Source organism: Copadichromis virginalis, linkage group LG3 (assembly GCF_057382275.1).
Source record: "Copadichromis virginalis isolate Kocher_CV1m ecotype Utaka linkage group LG3, C_Virginalis_male_GT1.1, whole genome shotgun sequence".
Taxonomy (NCBI): domain Eukaryota; kingdom Metazoa; phylum Chordata; class Actinopteri; order Cichliformes; family Cichlidae; genus Copadichromis; species Copadichromis virginalis.
In genome coordinates, this window is record NC_140620.1 from 50,669,849 (window position 1) to 50,683,167 (window position 13,319).

At 42.2% G+C, this 13,319-nt stretch overlaps 1 protein-coding gene across 2 annotated transcripts in view; it reads left to right on the top strand.

The window, feature by feature from the left end:
- The window catches only part of sema4f (sema domain, immunoglobulin domain (Ig), transmembrane domain (TM) and short cytoplasmic domain, (semaphorin) 4F), a 59,125-nt gene extending 48,144 nt beyond the window's left edge, over positions 1-10,981 (top strand). Inside the window, exons 2-15 of one of the 2 annotated variants that reach the window (XM_085451566.1) lie at positions 1,537-1,685; positions 2,055-2,114; positions 5,761-5,859; positions 6,240-6,348; positions 6,484-6,603; positions 6,700-6,851; positions 6,929-7,110; positions 7,431-7,572; positions 8,455-8,668; positions 8,916-9,025; positions 9,121-9,272; positions 9,513-9,568; positions 9,690-9,880; positions 9,999-10,981. In XM_085451566.1, the coding sequence (XP_085307692.1) occupies positions 1,537-1,685; positions 2,055-2,114; positions 5,761-5,859; positions 6,240-6,348; positions 6,484-6,603; positions 6,700-6,851; positions 6,929-7,110; positions 7,431-7,572; positions 8,455-8,668; positions 8,916-9,025; positions 9,121-9,272; positions 9,513-9,568; positions 9,690-9,880; positions 9,999-10,706 (2,444 nt within the window). In that variant the 3' untranslated portion in view covers positions 10,707-10,981. Of the gene's footprint in view, positions 1-1,536; positions 1,686-2,054; positions 2,115-2,799; positions 4,998-5,760; positions 5,860-6,239; positions 6,349-6,483; positions 6,604-6,699; positions 6,852-6,928; positions 7,111-7,430; positions 7,573-8,454; positions 8,669-8,915; positions 9,026-9,120; positions 9,273-9,512; positions 9,569-9,689; positions 9,881-9,998 lie in introns of those variants that run through there. The other variant, XM_085451568.1, reaches the window with a different exon arrangement.
- Positions 10,982-13,319: the final 2,338 nt, after the last annotated feature.

A 13,319-nucleotide genomic window follows, 5' to 3' on the forward strand; every position in this document is an offset into this window, starting at 1 on the left:
TGATATTTAATGGATCGGATTACATTTTTTATTTCTCGCCGATATCCGATCCAGTAATTTAGGTCAGTATCGGACCGATACGTAATATCGGATTGGTCCATCTCTAGTAACAACTATGAAAATACAGTTAACAGTTCAAAAACTCCTTGCACTCCTTCATGTTTTCCAAAGCATTCTAACGGGCTGAATTGCAGTCTTTGCAGGGCCGATTATGGCCCCCAGGCTTTATGTTGGACACCTTTTCTTTAGATTTTAGGTGCTAGGTGTTGAGTTTGACAGTAAATGTGTGTATATAGGTGATAAATACAGTTTCTCATATTATAAAGCCACGTCTGCCCTGTGAACAAACATGGGAGTTGGTTCTGTTGTTAGTCATTAGTCATGATTCATTAATTGTTTAATTGTGCAAGTGCAGTGAGTAATGCACATTATCTGGTTTGCTCTTGTTAGTTTGTTTGAGGTTAAATTAACACCACATGCTGCACTCATTAGCATTTATCTGTCATCTGATTTGTCATCTGTGGTGCAATGGCGCTTCTTTATTTTGTGTTCCTGTGTCTTTGATTGGGACGTCGAAACCAATCGCCGGCCCCGCCTTCTTTGGAGGCGAAGCCGTGTCTGGCTTTCTTCGTGAGGCTAAAAAAGGGTGACATTGGAGGACTTTAAAAAAACTGCTAAATCACACAAACACACACAATCGCTCACCAGTACTCAAAAGAAGTTCAGCACACAGCTGTGCTCTTTCCTCTCAGCAGCTGGGACATCAGTACGCACACACGCACAAACACACACACACACACACACACACACACGCTTTGTCCTAGAGCTGAAAGAGTGGGAGGGAGAGTGACTGAGTGAGAGAGCAAGCAAGAGCTGGAACACAATTTAAAAGCTTCGGGGATTTGATTCATTTGATAGTTTTTAGATTAAGGAGAGAATTATGGCTGATATTACACACCATATATTATGTAGAAGATGAATCAGTTATGTATTATACATTATGATTATGCATAATTTAGTTTGTTGTATTTCCTCCTCTGCAGTGGATTTGCGTTTGAATGAGGACGGCGTTTAAAAAGGAGGCAAACAGAAGGTTGTTTCCAGAGAGCTGCAAGGAAGGACGGAAGAGTTGGAAGATGCCTTTGTTGTAAACAGTATATCACTGCAGAGAGAGAAGGGCAGAAAAATGGCGGTAAACATCGAGTGAAAAGAACGATGAAAAAGTCTCAGAGAGATTAGGAATTAATCTGCTGCTCTGATTGTGTAAGAGGACAGTGTGAAACACGGGTTACGCTCATCTCTCCCTTCCTATTCTCATCCCTCCATCCCTTTATCTCTTTAGAACTTCTTGCTGGGAATATGGTGTTTGCTTAATCTCATCCTGTCAACCATTTGTTTCCACAGTTACATGGGTCAAGGAGGCAGCGAACAGATGTATTTTTTTTCCAAGCCCTGTTTTCTGAGTGTGTCTTTCCAAATTCATTTAGATCCTGTTATTGACATATATCACCCCCTCTCACCCCCTCTGTCTGACAGACACCATCCTGGGTTCGGAGACTTTCGGCGATGTGGCAAACTTCAGCACCTTCTTGCTGGACCGCTCATCGGGCATGCTGTTCCTGGGTGCCAGGGATGCCATACTGGCTGTAGACACCAAGAAGCTCAATGAAAAAAACCCATTAAAGGTAGGCGCAGTGCCAGTGTGTGAGTAACCAGGCAGCAGCATTAAACCACTGAATACAGGGTGTATCAAAAAGAATCAGGATATATACGTCCCCCGTCGCATACGTCCATATAATAGTCAAACTTGTCCCATACTTGTGTTAGCGTGTCTGGAGTCACTGCAGTTACTGTTGTTATGCTACCTACCAGCAAACAAGTGAAACTCTTTCTAACAGTGCGTGTTTTGATCGACAGCGGTGTACAGCTGTGGATTTAAAGCATTAAATGTATTTTGTGTTGTATTTGGTGCTCTCTGCCAAAGCCTGTATTATCTTTGTGTATAAGAAAACTGACAGACTTACTACGTCTGTGTATCTTCTTTCTTCCTGCAGATTATTTGGGACGTCTCAGACGACAAGAGGAAGTCATGTGAGGGAAAGGGAAAGACAGAGGTGAGAACAGTGCATGTGTGCTGCTTGTGTGTTGTTTTTGTGTAGTTCAGCCAAACTGGTGTTAATGCAAAATTGTAGTACTGTCTTAAATCTTGCTATTCTGAAATGTGGCTTTGACTTCCATTGTTGCTGTTTGAAACCCAAGAACAGACTGGAAAACACAGCCAGCACTGAAACTTGTACTTCCTGCAGGAACTCAGCTCAGTCGTACACAGATAAAATCTAATGAACCATTTGAATGTCCATGAACTACGCTGATCGTTTCTAATATTAATTGAGTTGCTATGTAAATGAGAATATCTGGCTTAACTGTTTTACAAAGATTGCTGGATAAACATAAACACAGTGGACTAGAAGGTATTAATAATAAGCTATGACGAATCCCAGCCTTTGCAACTGAGGAGACAATGCATTTATCAGATATACCAATAATATGTATAGGAGTCCATTCATACTCCACCCATATATACATGAATGGTGCACATGACTAAACGCATGGTCCTCGATTGAAGCTGTAAAGATTTTGATGCATGCAACAAAGTCTAGGTCTTCATTAAGAGAAACCAATGTAGACAAAGAGGAGGTTAGTGCTTATATATATATATATATATATATATATATATATATATATATATATATATATATATATATATAGATATATATCACCAAAGACTTAGATGTCACATGTCTCTGCTTTTATTTTGTGCTGTGCCGTACATTTGTGTGTCTTTGTGTGTGCTTTACAAACCTGTGCTGTTGGGCATTGGATGGGAAGTTCTGGGATTTATGCCAATGCCCCAGTAGGGGTGTGTGTGTCTGTGTGTGTGTGTGCTCGCGTGCATGTGTGTATATAAAGAGAGAGAGCGATAGAGATGAAAACCCAGAATGAAGTGGATGTGGACTCACAGATGTCCAGTAACTGACTACGGAAACTGATCAACTAGAGCGCACTATCCACTCCACTGTACATGTCAGCATGTTACTCTGCTCTGACCAAACTGCTCACAGAAACACACACTTGATCTACATTTCTTGTACCTGACTGATTTATTGGTTTAAACAAAAAGTAACAGACTGAACCAGATCTTTTGCTGGCATAGTGGAGTGTGCGGCCTGTGAAAAACACAAAAGATGTCCTTAAATGACTGGATAATGCTCCAAATTGAATCAGAGCAGAAGAAAATCTCTCAAATCAAAGATAAACAAAGCCAGTGGAAGGTCAGCGGTTCAAAAGAGAAGGAAGTGCAATTAGTTTTGACCTGTTTTTTCGTAAACATCATCAGCACAGTTTGCTGTTCTCTACTGTAAGGAGGTGATAGACTGATAAAGCCAGGAAAGGGTTGTTTTTTTCTACAAAGGCATTGATTACAAGAATATACGTGAGTCAGATGGTTTAAAAAAGTGGGGGAGGGGGCGCAGGAGGGGAGTCGAACCAATAGAGAAAGAGGAAGTGCAGGGGAGAATAAATGAAGATTGCAGAGACAAGACAATAGACTCAACAAGAGAGTACCTGCCCGTGTGTGTGTGTGTGTGTGTGAATCATGTGAAAACTGCAGACTCAGAGACAAATAAGGACACGTTAGTAATAGCTTACTCCTATCAGCAGGACATTACTAACTACAGGATTACAGGAAAAGACGTGGATATATGATAAAAGATCTGACTTGAGTTTAATTCTGTCATCGCATTCATCATAAGGTGTAAGAAAACGTCAAAGCTTTAGTAAGTAGTGGGTGTGCATGTATACAGTCATCATACTTTACTAGTTATTGCTTCACTGATACTAAAATCTTAAATGCTTCTTGGGATTTTTTGGTTTGTAAGTTTGAATCTTTTCCGGTGTAACCCCCAACACCCCAACATGTCACAACACATGGCTTCCTCTTCCTGAGCCAAGTTCTGCTGAAGGTTCTTTCCTGTGAAAAGGACGTTTTTCCTTCCTGCTGTTGCCGAGTCCTTACTCATAATTAGTTGTCTGTCATTCAGCTGAAAGACACTAAAACTGCACTAATGTGTCATCTTCAGGTTCAGAGGGAGTTTTTTTCTCCTCATTGTCACCAAGTTCTTGCTCAAAGTGGATCGTTGGAGATTCGGTTACTGTTTATAACCCTATAATATAGAGTGGCTTAAGATGACTATTGTTTCAATCTGGTGCTATATAATTCAAATTAAATCAAATTAAGCTGAGGCTTTGAGGGAAAGACGAAAACAACCCCTGTCAATCAATATTTACTTAATTTACTTCAGGTACTACAGTAGCATCACTGGATATGCTGCACTGTCAAAACTGTTGTGGAAGTGCTTGCAAGGAGAAAGTCTGCAGAAGAGAAGCAGTGAGAAAAGTGCTGGACAGAAAGAGATAATGGAGGGTGAGCGCGGAGCATGAGGTCAGGAAAAAAAAGTTGGACCATGTCCTCTCACACACATACATCAGTAATTACCAGGAGATTGCTTTGAGCAGGTAAATGTCAGCAAGCATGAAAAGCTTTTAGATGTTTAGGTGGCAGGACTTTTTATTTCTGCGTTGCGCACCAAAGTCATTAAAGTTTTTACTATGAAAGATGTATAATTGGAGGCCATTTTAATCAAGAGTACAAAAGAATTCAATAAAATCAAACAGAATAGAATAGAGCCATTCGAGCCACCCCCATGCCAGATTGTGAATGAAGCTTATTAGTATGAATGGGGTTAATTTGGGGCCAATGAAATAGCTAATCCCAGGCTGATCCCTTTGTTACCAGCCTGAGCTCCACTTCTGTCTTTCTCTTGTTCTCTCGCTCTCTTTTTTGGCTCTCTGTCCAACTCACGTGGAGCTGTACCAGCATGGAGGGCTGGTTTGAGTGACACGATCTGTGCATCAGAGAGGATCAGGTCTCTGGGGAGGTGAATCAGGCCTGGAGCTCATCCACACACACACACACACACACACACACACACACACACACACACACACACACACACACACACACACACACACACACACACACACACACACAGAGCTTAGTAGAAATTGCTTACGTCATGGTTTCTTGGTAACTGGCATGGGACAGTGAGGGTGTTTTTCCATAACAGCTTCTGATGTGTGACAATAAGGAAAGAAAAATAAAGTGTGCTCAAATATATGTGTAATCTGGTGTCATGCATGAAAGTGGATGATCTCAAGTTTCATGCCTGTGTGTGAGGCCTCGGCTGATAGCAGTGGGAATCTCAGGTGTCACCTCCAGCAGCGAGGCATCTCCAATTTCCTGTTTTGTTGTTCAAAACTGAACTCTTTACCCTTTAAACTCTTTAAAACGGCTCATGAAGAAAACACCTTTTTGTCTCAAAATTCAAAACATTTTTGAAAATCATTAATCATTTGGTGTTCAGCAACAAGAAGAATAAAAAAAGGCAGAAAGTTAATGTTTATAACGAAACTTATTTATATATCAGTGTAGACCAAGAGTATTTTATCATATAACATACCTATTGCCCTTTTTCACTCAGTGAAATCATTCTTAATCCAATGTGAATTTAACTCTTATTAAACATGTGTAATTATGAACATATTTGCTGTATGTCCTGATTGTTAAACCGAGCTTAAAATGGATACAGTATCTTGCCTTCTATGTTGCCTTTATTTTTTACTGTTTGTCTCCCCCTGCAGGGCGACTGCAGGAACTACATCCGACTGTTGGAGTTCCTGGGAGATGGTCGCATCTATGTGTGCGGCACCTATGCTTTCGACCCTCAGTGTGCCTTCTTGGTGAGTGCGTCCATGCGCTTGTAGTTTAGCGACTGATGCATGATGATGACCTCTGACCCCGCTCAAACAGACAGACATACAGACAGGCGAGCCACAATATGGTTACATAATGGGTTTGAGTTTGCACATGCAGCATTAATGAGTGCAGATGGATCTCCCACACTTGTACCCATAATGCGTTTATACACCACCTGCAGTGAGGTCTAAAGACTTTTCCAGGCTTCAGCAACACCTTCTCACAGTAACTATTTTTAGGAGTTCATAATGAATGAATTATGAATGAAGCAGTGTAAGTTGCCAATAAGCAATCTGTATGAGATCAGACAGAAAAGCCTGTAATTAATTAGGAAATATAAGTCCTTTGTTTCTCTTCTCTGCAGAATGCCACTACATTTACTCTGGAAGAAGTTGATGGAGTGGTGAGGATGGAGTCAGGGAAGGGAAAGTGTCCTTTTGAGCCTAGTCAGCATTACACAGCTATTATGGCAGGTAAGTACCACTGTGTGTGATTGACTGATTAAGTTTCCTGGTCAAAATGAAAATTTTAAACAAGAGTTTTTAAGCTCTCTTGATATCTTTATATAAAATAAACGTTGTCCTTTCTCTCATTTTTTTGCCTTTTAGATGGTCTCCTTTACACAGCAGCTACCAGCAACTTCCTGGGAACACTCTTCGACATCTCCCGGGCAACGGGCCCTGAGCAGGAGCGCATCCGAACTGAACGATCCATCAACTGGCTCAGCGGTAAGAGACACATTTGCCCACAGTCACACATGCTGACCCCGCACTTTCCCACAAGGATAATTAGAACTGTGTGTCTGCGGGTGTTTTTTCTCTCAGACCCAGAATTTGTCAGCTCAGCTTTCATAGAGCAGTCCGCAGGAAACCCGACAGGAGACGATGACAAAATCTACTTCTTCTTTAACGAGGTGGCCAAAGAATATGACTTCTACACCAAAGTCAAAGTACCCAGGGTGGCCCGGGTCTGCAAGGTAACCCACTGTCTTGACTGAATCATTGATCCCTATATATGATTGAATCCCTGTTAAGATTAACTCTGTCTGTTCAGTCTGATGTGGGAGGGATGAAGACTCTGCAGCGACGTTGGACCACCTTTCTCAAGGCACAGCTGGTATGCGAGGACAAGCCCAGCGGCCAGCGCTATAACGTCCTAACTGATGTTTTCACCATGCAACATATTCCAGGCGACCCCAGCAGCACACACTTCTATGGACTGTTCACCTCCCAGTGGTAAGCCAAAGAGTAACCAAGAGGCCAGAGCAGAGCCTTGGTCATACGAGATATTGTAACACTAGAAATGTAGTTTCTTGCTGTTGTCTTCTGTTGTAGACAAATATAGATGATCTATCAGTGGATATGGTGCAATACAGGCTCATTCACAGTTTTCAATTGCATGATATAAAAAGTATAAATAAGCATGAAGCTGTTTACTCACTGTAGCTTCATGCTTATTTTCCAAAAAAAAGATGTGATTTTACTCTTTTTAAAAAATGAGCTTTTTCCTTCCATACTTAGCATCATGCTAAACATTTATTTTCCCTTCCTCACAGGGAGCAAGTAGACCTGTCGGCCGTGTGTGTTTTCAGCCTGTCTGACATCAGCAAAGTGTTGGATGGTTCATTTAAAGAGCTGAAGAAAAGCTGCGACAACTGGATCAATCATGAGCCGATCCCCTCACCGCGGCCTGGCCAGGTATTAAACTGCACTTTCACATTTTTGATGATTTACACTGCTTTCCTGAATCTAAATATGGCAGCCCGCAAACATCACGGATGATTTATTGTTGTTGTAGAAGATTTTACAATCTAAATAATGCTTGGTTTACACTGAACATCCTTTTTAAAGTTCAGAAAGGAGGAGACATTATGTGAATTTCTCTAGTGGATGTTTAGGAATCATTTCTTTGATCCAAGGCGTAACTTGTTTGGTCCAATATTTTTTTATCCTGCCAAAAATACTTGATCTGTTTGGCATTTAAAACTGAGGTTAAATGAGGTTTGTTCTCTTTTATTAGCAACGTGTCCTTCTGGATATGATCCAAAGATACTCTTTTACTCTGACCTTTTCCCAAAAGGTCAGAGTAAAAACACAGTTTCTTTAATCTGTGAGAAGTTAGTGAATATGTTTGGTGTACATATATTTATTTTAACAGTTATATTTAACAGGGTGGCACACATGTTCAAAAGTACAGCCATCTGTTTATCTTAATTTTAGCCATCTATTCAAGTACAGGCTGATTTTCAATCCTCTGTTCAGATTTTAGTTCCACAAATCTTCATCCAGTGCATTTATAATGTGAACTCTGATGAGGCGGATGTATAGACTTTATAACATTTGGTTTTGCAAGAGTTCTCAGCTGTATATATTAAAAAATAATAGATGAAAATAAATTCCAGGTTAAATTTATACCTTAGTTATTTCTAAAAACATGATATCTTCACATTTTAAAGGAGGCACGTATGAAATATTGTGAAGCCCTCTGGAAGTTCAAACTTTAAATGTACCATGCATGCATTTTATTTGACTTTACTACCATAAATTACTAAGACACACCCTTTCCTTTCTTTATAATAGTGTTTAAACAGTGCATTAAAGGCTGAGGGCTTTGAGTCCTCGCTAAAACTTCCTGACAAGGTGCTGACATTTGTGAGAGACCACCCTCTGATGGAGAACAGTGTGACTGCAGCATCCCTGCTGGTTCGAAAGGGAATCAGTTACACCAAACTGGCTGTAAATCTGAAGGACGGCAGCGAGGAGCGGAGGGCAGCAGTGCTGTATCTAGGAACAGGTGAGAGATCAGACAATAGAGACGACAGGAGGATATAGAAATTGTAGTGCGTTTAAAATTGTAGTTAATGTAGGCAGCTCCCTAAAGCTGAACTAAGATACAGATAAAGATAATGGTCCTTAGAAATTAAATACTGAAGTCAATGCAAAATTGATAAAAACCTAAACATTCACAAGTTGTATTAGAAGTTGTGACACGAATGTGAAATAATTAAATAAATAAAAATAAATAAAAAAATGTGTTGCAGACCGTGGGGAGCTCCACCAGGTGGCAGTAGTGGGCCAGAATGTCACCTTACTGCAGGAGACTCCTCTGTTCACATCACAGGAACCTGTTAACAATATATTACTGCACAAGGTAGAGCGCACGTGCGTGTACATACACATACTATAAGCACAGCCGTGCTTCGTTCCATTTCTCAGCGATTCTGCAACTGTTCTCCGTGTTTCCAGGGCCACGCTCTGGTGGGCAGCCCTCTGTCTCTGGCTCGTGTCCAAGCTGAAGGCTGCGCTCTGTATCGCAGCTGTGAGGTGTGCGCCAGAGCCAGAGGACTGGGCTGTGTGTGGAGCACAAAGGAGGAAGCCTGCAAGCAAACAACAGAAGAGTGAGTACTACAGGAATATCACAATGAATTGGAAATTTTCCAGAAAAATGGAAATGAAAGGCAGGCAGCAGCTGTATAAGGTTATAAAATACCACAGTGACCCATTTTTATTCCAGCAATACTTTCGTGTACCAATGTTTTCCTAAGGAAAAAAAAATGGAAATGTAATACAGAAAATTGAGCTATATGTAAGAAGCGTTTATAACATATAATATGTTACAATTTTGCCCTTGTGTGCAGGCCCGGTCCCGGTGATGTGGTAGACGCTGCCTTAAAAAAGTGTAATGTAGCAGAAGGTAAGTTTATACTTTCATTTAAGATAACGTGATCGTCGCTGTCCAGTGTGATTGTGAGTGAAAATGCCTCTGCTGTTGTTAATCAGCTATTCGCCGTCTCCGTTCTCGCCCTCCGCTCTAGGTCGCTGCAATCCGTCGCCCCAAGTGCTGCAAGTGTTCCGGGGCCTGCGCCTCTTGTTGTCGTGCGTCCAGCTGTCCCCTCAGCCCTGTAGCTGGGAGTATCCTCCCCACAGACACACCAGGCAGCACAACTCTGACCTGGAGGTGGTTGTCACTGACGACAATCTGGGAAACTATGTCTGCACGTGCCAGGTATGAAGCTACGAGGCAGGCCTGTGTTTGCTTTCCTTTTGTCATTTTTTGTTGTTTTTGCTTTTTTTTTTTTTGAAAATAAGGACTTTTTTTTGTCTGTGCTATTTCTCTCATCTAGGAGGGGGGCCCGGCAGTCAGAGACCCCACCCCTTGCCGCAGAGCAGCCTATTATCTGACACTAGAAGCTCCCAGTGTCGAAAAAGTATCAACATCCGAAGGTCGTCATATCCTGGCCTTGTACATATTTGCCATCTTACTAGTTTTAAGTTTTGTCGCCGTCCTTATCTTCTTTGTGAAACGGCGGTGTGGGATTGCCCGCAACCTGCCAGATAATTCGTTGTCATCGGGAAAGGGGCGGGACTTGCTGGGTTCCTCGGCCACTCCTCAATCTCCCAGCAGCTCCAGCCTTTTCTCGGATGGATTCCGGATGGCGGAAAAACGAAACGGGACGGCGACTTCGACCACAACAACCACGCTCCTTAGCAACCATGGAAACGGTGGGCACAGTTACAGCGACACTCTGATAAGCAGCAACTCCAGCAACGGCCATGGGAATTCTCTGTACGCCAACTGCAACACGAGCGGCAGCGGGAGGAGGCTTGGCCCTGAATTTCCATCACCAGATATGCTGGACAGAAGGACGGGGGAGCGGGAGAGAGTGAGGTCTGAGGGGGGAGAGAGAGAGTCAGGGGAGGGGGAAGAGGTGGAGGAGGGTCTGAGGGATGGGTTGGGGGAAGGAATGAAAAGACTAGAAGAGGAGATCTCCAGCTTTACCATGTTTAAATCACCAGCACCGCTGGCTAGGTGTGAAGAAAGTTCGATATGAAAATGTTCGATACCATTTTGCATCCTCCAAAAAACCTGAAAACTACTGGAATCAGTGCAAAGTGGCTACTGCCAAATGCCTTTGAATACGAGCTGTGACGTGAGAGAGACTTCAGAGATTTATGAGAAATATAACTTTATGTCCAAGCATGTGAGAGAGACCTGTTATGCACAGAGAGAGCTGCAGGACAGAAATCATATGACAGTGTTGGTATAGACTTCTTATAATGAGTAACTCAGGATGAGAGCTGTTGCCGATGTACATATAAATGTAAATATGAGCAGTGTGAACAGGTGATAATGGACTTGAAACTGAGCGATTACATAATTCTAATATTACAAAGAATCAAAGATGAAACGTCTACATCTGTAGACATGGAAAAGCCATATTGTCTTTCTCCTTAACCCCTGTTGTTGTTTGCTCTCATTTGCTTCTCCTGGAAAGGAAAAGTGCACTTCTCTCTCACCGCCTGTCTCTCTTTCTCTTGCTGTCTGTGCTTCTCTTTCTCACACACACCACTTGAATCTCAAAACTCGATGGGTTCAAAGGCACCAAAGGACTGCTGAGCCATAGACTGCCCGGTCAGACCTGGGCCTCAAACAGAGAAACGTCACTGACAGAGATTTAGAACCATAAATTCACTGAGGAGCCTTCACATGGACTGCAGTGACTGTGACGGGGCTGTCCCTCTCTGCTCTGCCGAAGATGTGCAGAGGCTGATAGGTTCAAGGTCCGTCAGACTTGTGTCACTGTGGAAAAGTGTAGTTGCAGCGAAGACGCGAGAAACTGAATGCTGCTTTCTGTCACTGCTCAGATTCACCATCACTGAGACAGAAGTCGTTCAAAGGATATGAAATTCATTTCAGTCTCTAGGAATGGACCTTATAGACTCAAAGACACCATCACCTCATGTTGTGAGTGTGGATTTTAACATAAAGTGTATTGTTTTGTCACGTTGTTTTGTAATAAAACATTTAAAAAGTTATTATCCTGTTGCCGTACTGTCTGCTAAAAGCATGGATGTGGGGACATGTAACAAATAGTGACGTGTCCTTCTTTTGAATGCACAAAGCAGCTTCTGTGCCTCATGTCTGTGTAACTGTCTTCACCGTAGTGCGTATGTGGTCCTGTTTGTGTCTATGACTGAGTGTGGGTACCTTGGTACATGAAATACATGGATTATATTACACCGTTGCAAATGCATCCTTTCATTTTTCAGTTCTTTAACTATACAGTGATGAGCTGTAAAGTTCATCAATTTCCCACATGTCTGCTGTAGAGCTTTGACTTCCAATAATTCATCATTCATACAGTAATGTTTGGTTTTTTTTGCTCACATGCTAAGGTAATGGGTTGCATTTATTTATATAGCACTTTTCAAGGCACCCAAAGCGCTGTATAATTCCACTATCATTCACTCTCACATTCACACACTGGTGGAGGCAAGCTTCAGTCAGTCTGCCCTGAGACTGAATGTGTCCTTGGGTGAAGTGTCTTGCCCAAGGACCCCTGAGCCACGGTCGCCCCAAGGTTTCAAAATGCTGTACAAACAGTACAGAAATAGAGCTCAGAAATCCAAAGAATCCAAGACACATGAGAACAAGATCATAGACAACAAGAGACAACTCGACAAAGTGCAATGGGTGACTGAGACAATATATTACATAAAAAGGTGACTATAGAGACACAGTTGAAAAACTTAATAATAAAGAACCTAAGAATCATCCTGATGATCTTTAATAATAAAAAACTGACAGGACCAAAAAACACAAAACACTGGGTCAGCAATCCAGGACCATGACAGCATTGTCAAGCTAAAAGTACTGCCCAACTGACTGATTTGATTCAGCACCAACATATAGTTGTTACTTGACATGAAGCCTATCTGCTCAGGAAAGAGAGCCTGGGCTGTGCATACTCTGCTGATGATCTGACTACTGAGAGTGAAGTGTCTGGAAGGAGTCACTACAGGGAACTAGTGAAAGTGTAAATAAAGACGCAGCCCTCTACTCCTCATTCTCCCTGACAATATTAGCCTTACTTTCCGTCACGTAATTGTCAATGTTTTCCATAAATGTGTCAATTCAAGGAAAACCATCAGGTAAAATTTTCGCAGATTTCTTCAGTCACGCCCTGGTGAATCAGCAGGCAGCTGATCAGTAGTGTTTTTGTTTCTCTCTCTCTCCCCTGGGTGGAACTCGTTGCAGGTTCACGTCCTCGGCCCACGCACCTGTGAAGAGGAAACACCTGTGCCTCATTATCGCTGTCAACGTTTAAACCAGAGGATGGCAGCTACTCATCGCTGGATCGTCGTGTGACTCAAAATATAGTTGATAGCTCTTGCTGGTTCTGTGCCTTTGTGCTAATGTGTATCCTCTACATAGATTTCCTGGATCTGTCACTGTGTTTCCTGAGAAGATTCTTATTGTGAGTGATTGGAGATTGGCTGGCAGCGAGCAGTGTGTGACCGAAGAGGAGAGAATGTTTTTTCCTGTCTTCCCCTCTCTGGATTTGCCAGAGCCCTTGCCCCTGTCACCGCTGCTGTTTGACTGAGGAAGAATAAAGTAGTCGTGGTAAGCCAATCACACGATCACTTTAAGATGACAAAGCAAC